Here is a 21,075-nt window from a genome sequence, read left to right on the forward strand (position 1 = left end):
AGGAAGGGCTGTGTTGAGGCAGCAGCTTTGCTACCGGGTGGCTTAATGATCTTGCCTCTCAGTCCCCAGTCAGACACACCCTTCCTTTAAATACCTGGCCCAGTCCTATGACAGGCAGGTTTGCCCGTAACCCTTTCCTGACAATTGTTTTACCCTATCACATCATCCATAGCATGGGGCCTCCGAGTCAATGCTTGACTGAAAACACTGAGCCTAGCACTTTGACATACGCAGCAGGAGGAGCGAGTGCCAGGCCCTGCTGGGATGCCCTGCTTCCTGTTCACAAGAGCTTCACTGAGCAAACGTGAGCACTTACTCGAGACGACCTGTGGTGCCCCCCGGGTTTGGACAGACTGTAGATCATGCATGTGTTCTGGGAGATGGGTGTGTGACTGCGGGGCTATGGCATGGCTGTCCTGTTTCCTACAGAAGTCAGGGCTGGAGATCTTCTGGACACCCCTAAGTCTGCAAGCTCAGATGTCTTCAGGAGATCTGCAGCCTTGGCAGACCTGGCTCTGGTTCTGATGTAGCCTGAGGGCGTGACGGGGACGGGAGGGGCGAGAAACGTTACCATGTTATAGAAGTTCTCGCTGCGGCTGGGCTGGAAGTTCAGGCGGGCGAAAGACAGGATGATGTCGCACAGCTTCAGTGTGTTGAATCTGTCGGCATTGTCCAGGGTATACTGGAAAGCAGAGAGGGAAAGCGGTAAGTGTGGACCCAAACTGCTCCAAAGCAAACATGGACACTGACGCTTACAACATCCAACCCACGGACAGCGCTGCCCTGATGACGCAGGGCGGAAATAAGCCAAATGGCTCCTATCGACCTGTCAAGGACTTTGTATTAGCATCCAGCACTATACTGAAGGAGCACAAAGATACGGGGGTGTGAGCATAAACCGAGATAGGCAGAATACCCTAGCTGTCAGATGAGGAAACGGAGGCACAGACAGGTTAGTTGGGGCTGAGCTGGGGTTAGTTGCCAAGCAGTCCGGGGCTCCCCCCAATGATCCCCTCAGCGTTAGCTGCTGCCACACCAGGCAGCCATCTGCAGCGAGCCAGCTCTGATGTGCCCCACACGGTGACCTCCAATATAGAAGAGCCATTTGAGCCATTTTTACAGTCAAGTCAAAGAGCTGCGTGCGCTACCACTGAGCAAGGCATCAGCTTGGTACCATAGTGTTCAGACTTTCTAGACTTTACAAATACATCTCAGCATTGTTACCCTATCTTACAGCTGGGGAAACTGAGGCAGAGGGGCCCAACAATGGCTGTTTCCCCCTTTCCTTCCCCACTCAAGTCTCCTCACCTGAGTGAAGGCCTCGAAGAGCGGTAGGCTGAGCCACTTGAGGTAAGCGAAGGACTTAATGCAGCGCCTCACGTCGCCAGGAGTCATCTCGAACACGCGGGCGTGCAGGTCTGATGACATCTTCTGGAAGACCTGGGTATCGTGGAAATTCAGCTTTCCTTAAAGAGGCAGAAGAAATCAGCAGCTGCTGAGGAGGAGTCAGCCAGGAGCTCCAAAGCACTAGTGGGAGCAGTGCAAGGGGGGAGCAGGACGTCTGGGGGGTAAGGCACAGGGGGAAAACGAGCAAAAGCATCAAGCCGTATTCCTGGAGAGGTAGAGGCTCTGTGTGAATGCTGTTCCCTTCCCATCTCTAAATCAGATCTTAGCTGCAACTACAGAGAACCAGGCCAGGCCTCTGCCCCAAGCCCATCAGCCTCTCTCGATCACCAGGCGGTGCTGAGAAGGGATGCAGACTAATGATGCTGGCCTGTGCTGGGTGTCTGGAGGAGATTTTTATCCCCCATCTCTAGACAGACATGGCATGAACAATAGGCGCTTCTGTGGCAGCTACCTGGGCCAGTACCCGTCGCTGAGGAAGAGAGCACTGCATTTGACAAGGCTGCAGAGTGCTTCACACCTGATGCTAATCTGACTGTAGGCTCATTAGCTAATACCAAGGGGCAGCATAAATCCCGTAGAAGTACTCATGATATCCACATGAATGCTGAGCCAGCCCACCAGGTGAAACGTGCAAGGGGAGAGTCAGACAGACAGCCCCAGATAGGCGCATGGGGGCTTTGTGTTTGAAACCATCAAGCAGCACTGTTACACTGATGCTGATGTAATCAAATCGAAGTACTAGTGGGAAGAGGTGCGGTGACAAAGGCCAGGAGGCAGGAACTTTGCAGTTGCTAGCTCAGCTTTCTCGGATTCCCTCTCTGGCATATCATTTAACCTTTTGGGGCCTCAGCTGTACCAACTGCGTAATAGAGATAATATTCTATTTCCCCCAGGCTGTTATCAATGTACTTCAAGTGTCTGCAAGATGAAAATAATTTGAGATCAAAGTGCTAGCATGTTCATTTATTTGCCTTCCTAATCATATAAACAAACCCACGTGCACAATTTCAGAATGCAGAGCTCCAGATAGTCCCATGCCAGTGGGTGCGTGTCCCTACAGCTCTGCACCGAGGGATGGTACTCATTTTAAATTCTTCATTAAATCCAAACAATGTTCTTAACACACAAAGGAGCTTGTCTTGGCTCAGGAATAAATTCGCTGCAAGCTTGAAGTTAATACTAAGCTGTATCCGAAAACAAAATCAGGACTTTGGGTGATGGATGTTACAGAAAATAGGGAGCAAAAGAACCACCATCATAGGTGAGGAGTGTTGTGGGCAAAAAAAATCCCCAGAAACAGACAATACCAAGGGAAGTAAAACAGTTTCAGATAGGCCAGGAGAGCTCTCCAGAAGACAGGGACGAGAGAAGAAAAACCTGTGAAAGTCCACCAGAGTAATATTGAATCACTGAATCCTGCCGAGTTAAAAAGTTTGGAAAAGAACTTAAGTTCAGTTATGGTCAGGGTGGCAAACTGGTACCTAATTACTGAACAGATCTGCTCCAGGAGTTTGAGTCGTACCTAAGCGACATCTGTTATCTCTGTAGAACCACCGCAGCTCTGGGAGGGCGAGCAGGACTCTTTCTGGCTCACGCCACCAGAACCGTTTTCTAACTACATTCTAATGGCAGAATTTCCGTGAAAATGCGCGAACCAGCAAGAGTCTAGTAAGACTCTAAGACTGTAGGAGTTCTGGGGCTGGCAGTCAATAGAGGTATCGTATTTGTTCAAATCCTCATAGATGTTAAGGCCAGAAGGGACTAATCAATCACCCAGTCTGACCTCCAGTATAACACAGGCCAGAGAATTTCAACCCAATCCCCCTGTATTGAGCCCAGTAACTTGTGTTGGACTAAAGCATCTTCCAGAAATGCATCCAGCGTAGATCTGAAGACATCAAGAGATGGAGACTCCACCACCTCCCTTGGTAGTTTGTTCCAATGGTTCATCACCCGAATTACAGGCGAGATGATCTAGTTCAGATTCACTGAGAGAAGCAGGGAATGCTCTGAATGCCATTTCTACTGTCGCTTTTTAGAGTATAACCACCCAATCTAGGACTAGTCAGTTGGTCTAGTTCAGCCAGTTGGTCGCATGCAAGACAGACAATGAAGTGGACTGCTCAGCTGGAATCAGCCTGTTTATAGAGGGGCTCGTGTCACAGTTTTACCTGGTAGGAGGATACACTGCCCATTTGTCTGGACTGTTACCAACAAGAAAGCAGCATTTGTGATGTCCTGCACAGGATGAGAGGCAAAATGTCTAAAGAAACCATTAGCCAGCAAGGAGAGGCCAGAGAACTAAGACACCCATTATTATGCCTATGGGTGTGTTACTTTCTGCTCAAATTAATGTTGTTTATACGTAAGCAAACTATGACTAGGTCCATTCTTGTGATGGATCAGAAAACTCTGATCTACTCTGTAGCTTGCAAACAGAGATATCCAAGTTAAGACTGAAATACATTGGCCCACCACATCCAAGAGCACAGGCAGAGACCTACTGTACTATGTAGTATATTAGCCACTGGATAAAATAGTATCACTTTACAAATATTCCTGAAGTAATACTTCGATGGGGAGAGATCAAATAATTTTGTGACATCACCCCTTTACGCCTAATTCCATCTGAACAATCCAGTTCGTTGCCAATCCCACAACCACAGCACTTCTGACCTGTTGAAACAGGCAGACAGTAAGACTTACACCTTTTGCAGGTGGGGAAACTGAGGCACATAGGTTAAATGACTTGCCTTTGGTGACAGGGGGAATCCGCTGCAGAGCTGGGACTCAAATCTGGGAATTTCTGGCTCCCTACTGTGTGCTTAGAGAAGTTCTCTTTCAAACTGTGCGGGTTTAAGTAGTTTTCTATGAAAGCCTTTGTTGCTAGAAGTCTGTGGTAGGTGTGGATGGTGACGCTTAATGCACTATTGGATACAAGGGTGACGAGCATGATAAGAAACTAAATAGAACAGAATGCAAAAGCTGAGTGAGCTGGTAAGGGCTACGTTGTAACTGACAAAATCAATTCCATTGCAGGTGTGTATTAGAGGTACCAAATAACTCAACAGTTACCTCCCCAAAGCTGGGTCAAGAGAGATTTCAACCCACTGGGTCAAGTTATTTGTATTTGAATGTATGAGCTTAGAACTCTCAGCCAGGACGGCATCATCATGGTAGTGATGTCCTAAAGTCCTAGTTCAACGCAATGACTGTGCTGCACTGGACTCTGCTGGTGTGATACTTGACTGAGTAGTTCAGGGGATGGCTGGACTCACTTACCATATGCAAAGGCCAAGTCCACCAGAACGCTAGTGCTGAGGGTAAAGTGCTTCTGAACCAGATGGTAGGAAATGGCCCGGAGCAGGGGGACAGAGCGCCGCTTCTGGATCGCTAAAGCTAATGTCAGTTTCCGAATGTCCTCAGCAGTGAATTGCTCGGCTAATTCCAAAGCCTGCCAACAGACATTAAGCATAGAGAGTAAAAGTGGGATAAAACTATTTACACGATTAATCACTTACAGATCTGGCACATTTCAAAGTATCTTACAAAACACCCTCTCAAAGATCATCCAGCACTGAAATGCAGCCACCTCTGGAGCAGAACATAGCAGCTCACAGTAATAAACAGTATGAGATATGATGTGAAAACCATTGTATCCAGAGGGGAGAATTAAAGGAGGCAGAATGTAATTACTTCTGACTGAATGTGGTCAGGGTATCAGTGCTACACTGATTACTATGCAAAAAATACTATGGGACCTATTACAACCACAAGTGGCCAGTATGGACTCAATACAGGAGCAACTGGGTGAAATTTATAAACATAAGAATGGCCATACTGGGAATGGTCCATTTAGCTTGTATCCTCTCTTCTGACAGTGGCCAATGCCAGATGCTTCAGAGGGAATGAACAGAACAAGGCAATTATCCGTCCTGTTGCCCAGTCCCGGCATCAGTCAGAGGCTTAGGGATACCCAGGGCACGGGGTTACATCCCTGACCATCTTGGCTAATCTCTGTAGGAGCCTGACTATTTATTCCTACCCTTTGTTTTCTGTCTGTTAACCAGTTACTGAGAAGACCTTCCCTTTTATCCCAGGACTACTTAGTTTGCTTAAGAGCCTTTTGGGAGAGACCTTGTCAAAGGCATTCTGAAAGTCTAAGTACACCATATCCACTGGATCACCCTTGTCCCTGTTTGTTGATCCCCCTCAAACAATTCTAATAGATTGGTGATGCATGATTTTACAAAAGCCATTTTGACTCCTCCCCAACAAATCGAGTTCATCTATCTCTATCAACAACTCATGTCTGATAATTCTGTTCTTTAATTTAGTTTCAATCAATTTGCCTGGTACTGAGGTTAGGTTTACGGGCCTGTCGTTACTTGGATTGCCTCTGGAGCCTTTAAAAAAAAAAGACCTTTCCTATGCAGGAAAGGAGACTAGATGATGGAACGGTTCCTTCCGGCTTTAAATTCTGAGCATATGTTTACATTTCATCCAAAAGACAACAGCACTCTAACTTTAAGGATTTATGCCGGGCTCAGTCCCATGGGATCTGAGCATCTAAACCAATGCACCAGCAAAGTGAGTACTGACACAGGGGAAAGAGTGTCCCCTAGTGAATCACTAACACCATTTCCTGGTGTTTCCCTTGGAATCTCACCAATTACTAACCTTACCCCACTGTGTTTAATTTGCTATCTGGCAAGATCCTAACCCAACCAGTCTAAACTGTGGTATTTTTTATTAGCATATACCAATGTCTGTAGCAAATATTTATCCCCAGGGTCCAGGAAGAGAGAGACATGGGGCCCATGAACTACAGATGTTTCTGTGGCAGCTCTTTGGGCCAGTACCCACCATGGAGAAGGCGAGTACTGAATTTGACATAGCTGCAGTCAAACAACCACCTAGAGATCTCATTGGTGGTTTCAACCTGGGGAGCGTTTCCCCAGCCCAGATCACGTGCCTGAAGGACATCTAGTAAGCACCGGAACAATGAGCTAATCCACGGGCACAGGCTTGCAAAGCTGTGATTCACGAGCCATCTGATTCAGAACCAGGCTGAACTGGAAGGAGAGAGGAATGGAAAGGGAACTAAGGTAACATTCCTTTTCTCCCAGTCTGTGATAATTTAAAGGGGGGGGAGAGTCTCAGGGCAGCCTGCCCCCACAATGAGCAGATTCTGCAACTCTGTGCTCAGATCTCAGTGGAGTCTGTTCCTGGGGGTGAGGCAGGCTCTCTACAGAGTCTCACTATGGAGCCATTTCAGTAAAGTGTAAAGTAAACCACAACAGTTCTCTCCTTAACCTCAGACCAGATCTGTGGGTCATTTGGCTTGTCATATTCAGGATCACTGCTTTAAAAAAAAAAAAAAATGATGGGGATGGTGGTGGGAAAACATTCCACATCAAAAACCCCTAGGAGGCCCCTGAAGGAATATCCTGCCACGGATGCCTGACGTGCTGTATAAATGCCTACGAGCGCTTATTTGTGAGTAGATTTTTTTAAATCACTTGACAGCCCTAATTTTGCTAAACTTTTTCCTTATGTATCCAGCACATTTAAGGTAGTTTATTTAAATAAAACATGTAAAGTTCTGTTTTTGTGCATTTGCAATTAAATTTGACTTTCCATCCGATACAGCTTGACACAAACTGCAAGTAAAAAATTAATCCTCTAGGAAGTGAGAAGTGCATCATTCATCATTCTCATGGAATAAATGTAAAAATTAAGAATCTAAATACATGTAAGTTAAGCTGTATCTAGTTCAATATCTGTGTATAGATAGAGTTTATCCTCCTGGTTAACAAAAAGCAGCACCAAATTTGGTGTAGAGGCCGTATTTAGTTGCAAATCAACGTTTCAATGATTACTAGCCAATGAAAATAACTAGAAAGCACAATTAAAATTGCTGATTTAAATCAAGGCTTCCAGCTTGCTGATTTAAATCATGATAAAATTGGAGATTTAAAAGGATTTATTTAAATCAATCCACCCTGCAGGAGACTCAAGCATGTCTGAGCTGCTGACTATACCTTGTCCTCCAGCCGGTCCATCAGGGTCTTCGAGAGGTGTCCGAGCTTCACCATCATTACCACCACAGCTCTCGTGTCCCCAATCTCCGTCCAGCGCAGCTCCAGGTGCTTCACTATGTCGCTCAGCAGCTCATTCTGATCCTCCGCCTGCTTGCTGGCTGCCACGTACTCTGCCAGGGAAGCAATCTGCCTGAAATCCAAGCGTCTCAACCGCCAGCGCACCTCCTGCTTCACCGATCTCAGCTCCCTCTTATTCCTCTCCAGCCCCAGAAGGTCGAGGCTCTTCAAGAGGGGCAACAAAGAGCTACTATAGACTTGGGAAATCTAGGCAGCAAAGAGGAAATATGGGAATGTTGTTAGGCACAAAGGAGGCTGTAACCGAGCAAGAAGTGGAGTTAGAGACTAGAGGATTTATCAGATGGGATCAATCATCCAGCATTGGCAAATGCCAGACGCTCCAGAGGAAGGCACCCCCCAAAGAGTGGTTTTAGTGCTCCCGTGTCTACACTCCACATTCACTGCCCCTTTAACTTCAGCCACAGCCTGCAGGTTTCCCAGCAGCTGCTATGTCCAGCCCCGGTCTGGAGACAGAGCAGTGGCGCTCTAGTTTTCCCAGGGCTGAGCTTTCATTGCCTTTAGTGTCAGTCAACAGGTCTCTCTTTTTCCTCTGTATTCAGACCAAACTCCCCCTCCACCCGCCTGTGTACATTCCACAACTGCCTCATGATTCCACAGGCACAGGGCACGTGCAGCTCTTCTCCAAGGAGAAACTGATGATGAAGCGGCTGCAAGGCCATCATTCTTACGCTTCCAGATCTTGACTATATGTGCAGGATCCAATGACCTAGGCCACGTACAGGGCAGCGTAGGGCTATCACTGCTGGGCCATGGGGTCAAATTAAGCTTTTCTCACTGGAACTGCCAATAGGCAGCTGGAAGGAAAAAAAAAAAAAAACGGAAGTCCAAAGTTCCACAGATGATACTCTAGATTCTAAAGCACTTTTCATGCTGACGAATCCCCATGGGTTGTGTTGAAAACAAAGGAAATATCAGCAAATTGCAGCCACCTCTGGGGTGGAACATGACAGCTATTTAACAACAGTACAAAACAGTTTAAGGAAAGGGAAGAATCACTTCTCAGCTTGAAGCGGAATTAAGGGAAGTAGAATGTAATGACTCAGATAGAATTTGGCCAGGGTGCTCTACCAGTGCTCTGGCAAATGGTACCACAGACATTGTAATAATCAAGACTTCAGTCTTACGAGTTGTCAGAAACTTGGCGTTTTTTAGTAGCACAGCAGCCTCTCAGAGCCATCCCTTGACACTGACTCGATCACCACTGTAGAATAGTCATTCTTAGAGATCTCAGAGTGGTTTGCAAAGGTTCTGTAAACAAGTATCACCCATTAGGCAGCTGAAGAAACAGATCATGACCTACCAAAGATCACACAGGTCATTGGCAAGCCAGGAACAGTATCTCAGCATTCCCACTCTCAGTCTCGTGCCCCATTCAGTCTTTCAATACAAACCACCAACACCATTTCCTGCAGCACCTTGATACCGAATTCCATTGAGAGACTTCTGTCCAACTGCTGGCCTGGTCCAATCCTGCCTGTCTTTTGATATCTCAGGGCTTGTCTACATGGGGTCTTACATCAGCTTAACTTTAGTTTGTTTGCATTAAAGTGTCTTGTGCCCACACTCAACTTTTTTTTAATCAAGTTATTTAGTATCATAGTTGGCAGCAATTAATCCTCTTTGGAAGAGAAGTTAACTTCTCACTGCAGTGAGTTTATTTGCTTTAAGGTTCGTGTGGACAAATTCTTAAGTATTCCGCTTCAGGCAATCCTCCCACTGCCATCCCACAGTGCACTGCTTCACACCTGGATCAGACGCCTGTGGATCTGTCTGTGCGCCTTCCATTGCTCCATGGTCATCTCGACCAGATCCTCATTTAAATGCTGGCACACAGCTAGGTGTGGCACTTATTGATACCAGTAGTGGGTAGCACAGAGCTGTGTGGCATAACAAAGTAGTGTGAATGCCACTCAGTTAATTTACATAAGAACGGCTATACTAGGTCAGACCAAAGGTTCATCTAGCCCAGTATCCTATCTTCTGACTGTGGCCAATGCCAGGTGCCCCAGAAAAAATGAACAGAACAGGTAATCATCAAGTGATCCATCCCCTGTCGTCCAGTCTGAGCTTCTGGCAAACAGTGGCTAGGGACACCATCCCTGCCCATCCTTGCTAATAGCCATTGATGGACCTATCCTCCATGAACTTATCTAGTTCTTTTTTTGACCCTGTTATAGTCTTGGCCTTCACAACAAGGAGTTCCACAGGTTGACTGTGCGTTGTGTGAAAAAATACCTCCTTTTGTTTTAAACCTGCTGCCTATTAATTTGATTTGGTGACCCCGAGTTCTTGTGTTACAAGAGAGAGTAAATAACACTTCCATATTTACTTTCTCCACACCAGTCATGATTTTATAGATCTCTATCATATCCCCCCGTAGTCATCTCTTTTCCAAGCTGAAAAGTCCCAGTCTCATTAATCTCTCCAAATATGGCAGCAATTCCATATCCCTAATCATTTTTGTTGCCCCTTTCTGAACCTTTTCCAATTTCAGTATATCTTTTTTCAGATGGGGCGACCACATCTGCATGCAGTATACAGGATGTGGATGTACCATGGATTTATAAAGAGGCAATATGATATTTTCTGTCTTATTATCTATCCCTTTCTTAATGATTCCCAACATTCTCTTCACTTTTTTGACTGCCGCTGCACATTGAGTGGATGTTTCCAGAGAACTATCCACAATGACTCCAAGGTCTCTTTCTTAAGTAGTAACACCTAATTTAGACCCCGTCATTTTATATGTATAGTTGGGATTATGTTTTCCAATGTGCATTACTTTGCATTTATCAACATTGAATTTCATCTGCCATTTTGTTGCCCAGTCACCCAGTTTTGAGAGATCCTTTTGTAGCTCTTCGCAATCTGCTTGGGACTTAACTATCTTGAGTAGTTTTGTATCATCTGCAAATTTTGCCACCCCACTGTTTACCCTTCTCCAGATCTAAGTGCAACAATTTGGTGCACTTAGAGTAAACAAACTAATCCAATTTAACATTCCCATGTAGGCATGCTCTTACGGTGAGATGCTGAAGTATTTCTACTGATCTATACCAGGTGTCTGTAGCATTCTTTTATCCCCAGGGTCCAGTAATAGAGAAATGGGGCCCATGAACTACAGATGTTGCTGTGGCAGCCGGCTGGGCCAGTACCGACCACAGACAAGGACAGTACTGAATTTGACAAGGCTGCTGTAGTTTAATAGGTAGTGGAGAACATAATGTAACGTGTGAAACCCACTCTTATTCTCTTGTTTAGCTATCCTATCATTTTACTGAGATTTCATTGGGCTAATCCAGGGTTCCACATGGCTGTTGAGAGCTGGGTGTGAATTCATTGAAGTGCCCAAAGGGGGAAACTAAAGTTCTTAACATGGGTACAACACTGCTGCTGGCAGCAGAATTCACCAATGATCAGTCCAATTCAAACTTTAACTTTATTAATCCTTGTGCAGCTGTTCACCACAGCCCTTGTGAAGACAACAGAATTTAGCAGGGCTGTCTGAAGCACCACTGCTTCGTGTCACCAATAGGGGAGGAAGCAGCAGGATCTCAATAGAGAGACTGCAAATTGGTAAGGCAATGTAGTGTCTGCTTGGCTATCACCCCAATTCCTGCTTGTGCCCAACCACTGGGACGCATAGCGCCCACAGCCACTACAGCCTTTGAACACACAGAAATGGAATACCTAAGTAATGCTGCAGTTTTAGTGGTTTATAGTGCAATAAGTATTCTGCCTTTTCTGAAAGCAGTTGGTCACTCTCTCTCTCCCTTCCATGTGCTCTCTCTCAGCTGGAAGTTCGGAGAACCAACATCATGTGACCAGCCAACTCTGCACAGGCCACCAGCTAGGGATCTTTGGGAAATTACGTCTCATCAAGTGTGGTTAAAAGCACCAGGGAAAGGGCACTTTCTACGCTTCTTCTCCCAATCACACTCCTCCCTCCGAGAGCGCCTGTCCGCAGCATCATGGGAATGTACCTGGCTATGTAGAACGCCGAGCACTCGCTGGAAGCGACTGTCCTGCAAGATGCTCTCCGGTTTTAGGTTTTCCTTCACCACGAGTTGGGAGAGTTGGATGATCAGTGCGGAGGCCTGCTTCCCATTTAGAGAGTCATGTTCACCCACGTGCAAGAGATCGCCAGGGCTAGGAGCTGATGCAATGAGTTCATCAATCTTTCTGTTCTCTGGATGTCCACTGTACCCTTGCTTCTTGACTGAGTGTGTGTCTATTTGCCTGGAGAGGCCTGAAGTGTATAATGAAGCGAGAGCTCCCTGAGGCAGAGCTCTTGCTATCACTGTCTTGGATGCTGGTGCTAACAGAGAAGCTGGGTTTGCCAGGGATGCGAAGGTGGAGCCACCAAAGAGCCGACGACAACAGCGTTGCACCAGTCTGGCTGCCATGACACAGCTAGATCTATTGGGAGGGAAGAGGAGGGGTACAAAACTGAATTGGGGTCAACTCCACATCTCAGAGGCCTACAAAAGGAAAAAACAAAAAACACTTTAACAAAAGTATATTTAAAAGTTAAAAAAGAAGAGGGAACTGGATGACTCTAGGGCATAGAGTTTTCCACCAATAGCCTGGTTTGAATCTAGCCCAGGCCGGTAGCGACCGAAAATCATGTGTCACATAGGTTATGCCGACATTTGTAGTGGTGTGTAGTGTAGACATACTACATACCCAGCTAGTATGGGTATAAACAGCAGTGTAGATGGTGAGGCACTGCTTAGGTAAGTAGAGTACAGACACGCCAGAACCTTAGGGTATGTACCCCACACAGCTCTCTACACGCCCAAGCTGTGTCTCCCACTTCTACTCTGCCTCCCCTCTGCCAAAGCCTTTCACTGCCTCGTGTAGCTACACACCACAGTGGGGAGGCAGCCTGTTTCTCACTATGGCATGTAGCTACATCTACCCCACATGCTGCCGCAAGTGTAGACAAGGCCTTAGGGACATTCAACTGCTCTAGAAGATAAAGTGTAGTCTCGTGCTGGGAACTGTCAATGAATTTCAGCCCTGTTTGTTTTACATTCATTCATGATATTTATATGGCATCATTAAGGTCTGCGAATGCAAGAAACACTTCCTTTCACTTTCACTCATTTATCCACAAGTCAGTCTAAGTCTTAGGAACATCATCAATAGCTTATGCTAAATTGAGAGCAATTGGGGGAATAAAACCCATGAACATTTAAAAGTGCCTGTGAGAAGTTACAGTGAAAATCTAAGGTTGGTATTAACTCCCACTGGCGACCACTGACATCCATCATAGGATTGTATCTGCTTCCTATCAGTCACTGCAATACCTAGGCACTGCTGCATGGTTTGGCGCGGCGCATGCTCATTTAAGTACCCTGTTTTGTCACATGCACATTGCAGGCACAAAACGCTGGTGGTACTGCTAGGTGCTGTCTACTAGTCCTGCTGAAGCCAGTTGTGAAATGCCCGAGAACAGCCCTCTCCTCCCCCGACACACAGGCCAGCTCCTCTGGGGCAGCAACAGCACCTGGGGACTGACACCAGGCCCAGTTCTGACGCCCCCCCGCCCCGAACCGTGTCTGAATTGGATCGCCCACTTCCGGGCTCCGACTGATAAGTTTCATACCGAAGCCCCCTCTACACTAGGGCACGTTGCCAGCGCAGACAGACCACGATGCGATTTACTCACAAATCAGACACGGCTCTAGGGGGGAAACTCGGCTTTCCCCCGTATAACGGGTGTCCCCCTCCCCTCGGGGCTTTTCCCGGCACGGATCGCACGCCGGAGTGACACCGCTACGCTACGGCGAGTCAGTCGTGTAGACACAGCCCGAGAGGAGCCGCTAAGGACAAGACAGGCCGCACCGGGGAGCGAGCCAGGGCAGGTGAATGTCGCCGGGGAGAGGCCCAAGGCCCGGCCCACGGGGCGGTGCCCCACGCGCGGCGCTGAACAGGCTCCAGGCCGGCACGGGGAGGGGGAGGGGAGGAACCACCCCGCTTCCCGGTGCCGTGACCGGCCCGGCCCGGCCGCCCCTCCTCGGGCTCCCGCGGGACCCCAGCGCCAGGGCCCGGCCGGAGCCACTCACCGCCCCGCCTCAGCCAACGCCGGCCCCGCCAAGCTGACCTCGGCCGTCCGCAGCCGAGGAGAGGGAGAGAGCGCGCGTGAGCGGCGCGGGCCGAGCGCGTCACGGCCCGCGCGACGCTCCTCCCGCAGCGCAGCGCCTATTGGCGGGAGACACGCCACGGGCGCCATTTTCACGGAGGGCGGGGCGCTCTGCTCGGGCGCCATTTTCACGGAGGGCGGGGCGCGCGGCGCGCGGCGCTCTGCTCGGGCGCCATTTTGGGTGGGGGGAGGCAGGCAGGCAGGGCTTGGCGGGTGCAGCAGCAGCCCCGCGGATAGCGCTGGGAGATGGGGGAGGGGCGGCTATATGGTGCTATGAGCTCCTTGGGGAGGGGGGAAGCGCCCCTCTCAGGCAGGGGGGGGCCACGCCCGGCTGCTGGGGGGCCTAGATGGCGCCAGATGCGGGGGCGTCTCTCCAGTCTCTGGCCCTTGGGGAAGGAGAGGGGCTAGTGTCCCATTCTGGCTGCAGCCAAGCTCTGGCGTGTCCTAGGCCAGGTGCAGGGCCTAGGGGAGAGCTTGGCCTGCCCCCAAATGAGCTGTAGCGAAGGTCTGGCTGCCTGCGCCGCGCCTGTCCCTGTAGTACCTGAACGGCCGCTCAGGTGGTAGAGGCTTATTCCAAGGCCAGGGCTAGGTCCCGCCACCTTCTGCTGACACAGAGGGGATTTGGGGTGGGACCCTCTGGGAAGCTAGTGATTTTGCTAAAGAGGTGCAGGTCTATCTTTCCTAAATGGACACGATCTAATGTGCCGAAAGGAACAATGTCTAGTATTTCCAACGCCGAATGTTCAAAAATCATATCAGGCTCACAAAAAAATCATAAGATTGGCTGTTAAGGCATGAGGGTATATTTAAAAAATAGACTTGGTGTTCTTTTAATGTGCCTTCTGAGCCTCTAGGATCTACTGGGATCACAGTTTGAGGTTTTCTCCACAGCCATGAGGGTTAGCTATCTATCTTTTTATTTAAGAAGGAAGGTTGAAATCCTCACATGTCCTACTTGACTCTAGGAGCTGGGGCTTTAAGGAAAACAATTATTGAGACTCATGACAGATTCATGAGAGTTGGCAACAGTAAGAGCCTTGCATCTGTAACTGCTGTTATCCCGTGTTCATTACTAGCTGTTGCGAGTCATAGCACTTAATGTCCTGTTTTCAGGCTTCCATCAAGGAACGTGTCTGATAAATGTTAGGTGGGGCTGATTCCAACCCATAGAGAGCAGTAGTACATATAAGTACCAGCTGCTGTTACAAGTATTTTACACACTGCTTGCATGCTGCTGGTCTGCTATTCTTTGCACATTTGATTATTTATGTAGCAGTAGCAACCAATGGTGCAAATCCATATTGGGGCCCCCTTTGTGCTGACAAACAATTAGGATAACATTCCCTACTCAGAGTTTACAATCTAAATAGATTAAGGGTGGTCAGAGGGTATAACATTCAAGCAAACCACTTGCTATTTCCATTTTGTTTTTGAAGTTCTTGTTTATTTTACATTGAGGGGTGTTTTGTTTTTATACTTTTTCCTGGTGCTAGAAAATCCTGCCAACTGGGCTTAATAAGCAGAATAACTACTGTTCTACACAAACACCTCCCATTTAATCAACCAACTAGAGAATTTGCCCTTTAAGCAGATTCTGTTGACTACCCACTATATACCTCAATTCAGTGTCTGTGATATCAATTAGTCAATGTTCTCTCCTTCTTGAACTGTCTGATTAGTCTTTCCTCTAGGGAAGCACGTAACACTTGTTTTTATTGATACTTGTATAACTTGTGGTTCCACTTTAAAGTGAAGCAGTTTCTCATGTGTCCCCACCCCTCTTTTGTACTTGGCCTGATGGGAATTATCAGATGTAATTATTACATCTAAAAAATCTTAAGTCTTCCAATCTCCTAGATAATGTGACACAAATGTCTGGGATCCATTTTAGTCTTGCAACCAAGTTGTTCCAAACAGTAATCAAGGCATCCTCACCCATCAGAAATAATCTCCTTTTTTTAGAGAGAATTTTATCATTCATTATAGAGAGAAATTGGTGGTCACTATCCATATGAGAAAGTGTAGCGAAATCTCTTTAGAAGGGCCAATTAATTATGGGGATAATATAATCAGTAATACCACCAGTTTATGAAATATAGGTAAAATGGCTTTCTCTATCCCTTGCACTCATTCCATTTATAGGTATCAGATTAAATTTAATCTATTAAAGCATTTGGTTTTTGTCCAGAGATGTTAAACACTGGATCTCTAGAGTTTCAAGGGGGAAGTTCAAAAATCTCCTTACTGTTTTCGTCCCCTTATACTGAGAACCTATTGGAGAACCTATCTAAGCATTAATCTCCCAAAATAATTAGACAGCAATTGGGAACTAAAGACCTACTATACGAGTTTGCTTGTCCGGGCACTCCCACAATAAAACAGGGAGGATATGGGGGGAATGTATGCATTTAATACTAGAATTTGCAGATCAGAGATTTGTTTTAAAATATAGTCTGAATGTCCTTTGATTCCCAAGGTAAAATCTGGGGTCTCAGGTGTAAGGTAACCAACGTGACAAGTTCTGATACACAACTCCTTTTTGATGATTGGCTTCCTTCTTGGAGAAAGGATTCAAAACCAAGAAAGACTATGATTTCAGATTCAACTAACCATGTTTCTTGTAAAAATCAATAAAAGTTTTGAAAATGTAAAGAATTCCATATCATTCATCTTATTTTATACCAGGATAAAGTACGTAAATTGTTCTGGCAAAAGTTCTCCCTGGGTGGAGGGAAAGAATCTAGTCATATATAAGAAATGGACACAATGGCTTGATTATAAGAATTTGATTAATCTCCAAATACCACATTCTTCTGAAGAGTTTCAGAGTAGCAGCCGTGTTAGTCTGTATCCGCAAAAAGAACAGGAGTACTTGTGGCACCTTAGAGACTAACAAATTTATTAGAGCATAAGCTTTCGTGGGCTACGGCCCACTTCTTTGGATGCATATAGAGTGGAACATATATTGAGGAGATATATATAAACACATACAGAGAGCATGAACAGGTGGGAGTTGTCTTACCAACTCTGAGAGGCCAATTAAGTAAGAGAAAAAAACTTTTGAAGTGATAATCAAGATAGCCCAGTACAGACAGTTTGATAAGAAGTGTGAGAATACGTACAAGGGGAGATAGATTCAATGTTTGTAATGGCTCAGCCATTCCCAGTCCTTATTCAATCCTGAGTTGATTGTATCTAGTTTGCATATCAATTCCAGCTCAGCAGTTTCTCGTTGGAGTCTGTATTCTTCTGAAGAGTAATCTATGTTGGAGATTGTGAACACAAGAGGAGGAATCGTATCTCAAAGCTCCCATAAAAAGATAGCACCATTTTTGGGAGGGGGAATGGTAAAGCTAGTGGGCCTAGAAGAAGAGACTGGAAGTTCAAATCAATAGTACAAAAGTTCTAGAATGCACCTGACTAAGAGTTGATGTAAAATCCTGAGAGAGAGGATTATCATAAGATAAATAACAAGAACTAGCCTCTTTTTGTATACATTATATCAGATATAGTCTATTTTTTGTCAAGGTATAGTCAAGGTCCAGACTCCAGAGAAACATTTTTATATCACAAGTGCCTGTATTAAAAAAACAAAATGCTGTGCATTAGTAATATATCCCATTGTTTATATTTTTAGTGCATTAAATGAAAAATCAAACCATTGTATAACCTAAAAATAACCTCCCAGAAAGATGTAAAAAATTACATTTGAGACTTTGAGAAAGTACATAAATAAAATGTCAGATGCAAAAATTAGCATTAGGACACTTTCAGACAACTGTTTTAAGTTTTGAATTTGTTTTGAATTTACAATGAGGAATTTTGATTTTGTCAGATAAAATTATTGTAAGCATATATGTATATAGATGAGCATATTCCAAATTTTCAAGCCTTGTGTGGCTTATTTAATATTAGTGTCAGAGTTTGAAAGAAAATAATACTTAAAGGATTTAGGATTCAAGCCTTTCCAATAATAGATACACACCTACACGTGTGTATTAAGCAAAAGAATCATGAATAATTACTGTGAAATACCTGTTACATTTTCAGTAGTGATATTACAGTTTTAATTTTATATGGCAATACAAATTTAAAATAAAATATATGTGAATGTTTACTTATAATACCATCAGTGGACAGTTACCCCAAAATTTGGACCCAAGACACCCCAATAGTGGCCTGTCTATAACTGTAAACCAATTAAAAATTTGTCCCGTTTCAATGGATAACAAGAGGTGGACCACCTTGGAGGAATTGCTCCGGTTTTACCAGGGAGTTTGTCTCTGACCCTCAGAGGACTCCCCAGAATAGACTAGTTCTGTTAACCCAGGAGAGGACATGAATACAGCCTTCCGCTCAAAAGATTGATGCTCAAGCAGTAATTTTTTGAAAACAAAGTAACATTTATTTTAAGAAAATATTCAGTTACCATACATTTAATAAGTGAGAAAGAATGCACTAGGACAGTACTTCTCAAACTATCTGATGTGGCAGACCGGCAATTTTTGTTTGCAATGTGCCAGGGATCGGTACTATATTTGTGCCATATTATTATCGTATTCGCATAGGCATGTAGCACATCAGATCAGAAAAACTAACATTCTTCACTGGATAATTGGAATGGGAGCGTGCATACCAAGTGTAGCGTACTCACGGAGATGTTCCCATTTAAATATATTGAAGACTGACTGAAAGGCTGTGTGTCTGTGTGGATAGTATAAAATGACTATTACTTGTTTACGATCCCAGAAAATATTTGAACATTTGTAGTAATATTAATTTATATTGGAAACAATATAATGAATATAATAAAAGTTGGCAGACATTTTTTATTTTGTTTATTTTGTAAACAAATAATACAATATTACAATACAAATACAAAATATTAAAAAAATCAAACCAGCAAAGTCTCCTAACAAAGATATTATAAAAAAAGTATATATAAGTAATAAAATAAAAAATTATAATGAATAAAGTAAAGGTTAAAAAAAATAAAAAAAGATTGAAAGGAATAGGTAACATTAAATTGAAATCATAATAATTTTGAAAATGTCATAATACTAAAATATCAAATTGATAAGCTATTTTATTAACACAATAATAGGCATGTTAAAACCTTAACCTTTACTAATGTGAAAAGTGAGCCTGCTTCTTCTTTGTCAGTTTATCCAGTCGTGGTTCAATTGAGGATAGTGCTACATGCAATGGAGAATGACTATCCATACTATTCCTGTACTTTGTCTTAATGACACTCATGGTTGAGAAGCCAGTCTGGCAGAGGTATGTTGAAGGAAATGGGAGAAGAGTTTTCAGAGCAATTTCAGTAAGCTCAGGATATTCTGCTTTCTCTTTTATCCAAAAGGAAGCAAGTAATGTTGTAGTTTCGAAACTCATCTTCAATCTTTCGTCAGCAGCCAGTTCCAACAATTTATCCTCTATAGTGACAGTTAAGTCATCTTTCAATGGAATAAACAGATTTTGGATCCATCCAGTCCCTTTCCATGGATCTTCTAACGTTCCGCCAAATTCGTCAAGTGTTCACTGATGACGTTTCTTAGCGATGTAACATTAAGGTCTTTGCCTGCATTGGCGACGATTGTTGCTAATTTGTGAAACATGTCATAACAATCTCTTGACACTCGGCTCTTCCATGCTTCTAGCTTTCGTTTCTGTCCGTCGATCTTGTCTGCCATTGTAAGTCACAAAGCCATCCTTCCCTGCCTGGAAGTGTTGAGATCATTAAAGATGACAAAGATATCAGCCAAATAAGCCAGCTTGACTATCCAATCCACATCTTGGAACAATTAAGACCAATTTGTTTTTTTGTCCTGAAGAAACTCGGCAAGCTCGTTTCGGAGCTCAAATACTCTTGACAGGACTTTTCCCCTCAATAACCAACGTACATCGGCATGCAATAGGAGCTGTTTATGATCAGCTCCCATATCATCACATATTGCAGCGAATAGTCTTGAATTTAAAGCATTCGCCTTTACATAGTTCACAATTTTTACGACCTCGCTGAGTACACTGTTTAGTTCTGTTATTTTTTTTGTTGCAAGACTTTCTCGGTGAAGGAAGTAGTGCGTCGACTTGCATTCGGGTGCAAGCACCTTAAATCTGGGTAACCACTCCAGAATGCCATCCTGTCATTGCGGCAGTGCCATCAGAACATACGCCTACACAAAACTTGAAATCCAACCCACATTTGTTAACGATGTAGTCGCTCACAGTCTTGAACACTTCAGAACTAGTTGTTTTTATTGGTAGTGAAGCAGAAAACAAAAACTCTTCCTTCAAGTCACCCTCATGTTCAAAGTGCACATACACCATCAAAATTGCCATATTAGTAACGTCTGTACATTCATCAAGCTGCAAAGAAAAGTACTTTGCTAATGTAATCTGTCCTATGAGCTGATCTTCCATATTGTGATCCAGATCGTGAATTTGTTGAGCTATAGTGTCATTTGAAAGTGGCACCTGAGCCACTTTCTTTGCCGCCGGCTCGCCCTGCATTTCCATGCAGATATCTTTAATACAGCCTATCACTAGTGTCTCACTGATTGTGTATGGCTTTTTAGCCTTAGCAACACGAAGCACTACTTTATAAGAAGCTCTCAAAACACAAGTATTTATGTGTGACACTTCAAAGATCTGTTTCTGACGGCCTTTTAAATCAACATGCTTTCTTTCGAAGAACTCTTTCGGCTTTGAACTAATTTCATTATGTTTTGTATTTAAATGCCTCTTGAGCTTTGACGGCTTCATTGCATCATTAGCCAACACATCGCCACAAATAATGCACTGCGGTTTTGGCACTCCACCATCATTCGTGGCTGCAAAACCGAACTGAATGTATGAGGAGTCATATTTCCGAGTAAAGCCAAAACGAATTTTTGTTGGTGACAATACTTTGGTTTCATTTACATCGCCGTCATCTGATTCAGAATTATTTCCATGTTCACCAACCGGATGTCTCTGCTTGATAAATATGTCGATTGGGCCTCACTTTACCATCTGTAAATTAGGCATAAAAATAATGAATATAAATTCCATTACCCCGAGTATGTACTTAATTTATGATATTGGGATGAAAAATTTATAATATTATTAGTACAGTGGAGTCACATCTTATGCGTGTGGGGAAAAAGATGCTTTCTCCCTATGTCTGGGCATAGCTCACTGTCCAATTAAGGGGGAGGCTGTGCACGGACAGCGTGAGAGAGTGTGGCTTGAGGTTTCTGGTCCTCTCGGGGTGGTGGGTCTTGTGGGCCAGTCTGGGCCGGCCTCCTCCTGCTGTGTGTTCATAGAGGCTAGGTGGCCGACCGGACCGCCCTATGG

At 44.8% G+C, this 21,075-nt stretch overlaps 2 protein-coding genes and 3 non-coding genes across 7 annotated transcripts in view; all 5 read right to left on the bottom strand.

The window, feature by feature from the left end:
- Positions 1–13,789, bottom strand: part of TBRG4 (transforming growth factor beta regulator 4) — a 29,241-nt gene extending 15,452 nt beyond the window's left edge. Inside the window, exons 1-6 of one of the 3 annotated variants that reach the window (XM_034759742.1) lie at positions 13,661–13,789; positions 11,573–12,070; positions 7,452–7,775; positions 4,690–4,861; positions 1,309–1,466; positions 572–682 (exon numbers count right to left, since the gene is read on the bottom strand). In XM_034759742.1, coding sequence (XP_034615633.1) covers positions 572–682; positions 1,309–1,466; positions 4,690–4,861; positions 7,452–7,775; positions 11,573–11,995 — 1,188 coding nt within the window. In that variant the 5' untranslated portion in view covers positions 11,996–12,070; positions 13,661–13,789. Of the gene's footprint in view, positions 1–571; positions 683–1,308; positions 1,467–4,689; positions 4,862–7,451; positions 7,776–11,572; positions 12,071–13,263; positions 13,472–13,660 lie in introns of those variants that run through there. The other 2 variants (XM_034759741.1, XM_034759743.1) reach the window with 2 other exon arrangements.
- LOC117873966 lies at positions 1,782–1,911 on the bottom strand. Its single transcript, XR_004644840.1, has one exon. It is a non-coding gene; the product is annotated as a small nucleolar RNA SNORA5 (small nucleolar RNA).
- Positions 6,171–6,310, bottom strand: LOC117873961. Its single transcript, XR_004644835.1, has one exon. It is a non-coding gene; the product is annotated as a small nucleolar RNA SNORA5 (small nucleolar RNA).
- Positions 10,648–10,785, bottom strand: LOC117873962. The gene has a single exon (XR_004644836.1). It is a non-coding gene; the product is annotated as a small nucleolar RNA SNORA5 (small nucleolar RNA).
- Positions 13,790–18,751: 4,962 nt separating the features above from the next.
- On the bottom strand, positions 18,752–20,739 carry LOC117871503 (SCAN domain-containing protein 3-like; the record flags this gene model as incomplete). Its single annotated transcript, XM_034759342.1, is given in 3 exon segments — positions 18,752–19,253; positions 19,256–19,850; positions 19,852–20,739. Coding segments are annotated over 3 exon segments (1,872 nt in total), but the record flags the coding sequence as incomplete, so codon positions are not given.
- Between the last annotated feature and the right edge of the window lie 336 nt (positions 20,740–21,075).

This window comes from Trachemys scripta, chromosome 2 (assembly GCF_013100865.1).
Source record: "Trachemys scripta elegans isolate TJP31775 chromosome 2, CAS_Tse_1.0, whole genome shotgun sequence".
NCBI classification, from domain to species: domain Eukaryota; kingdom Metazoa; phylum Chordata; order Testudines; family Emydidae; genus Trachemys; species Trachemys scripta.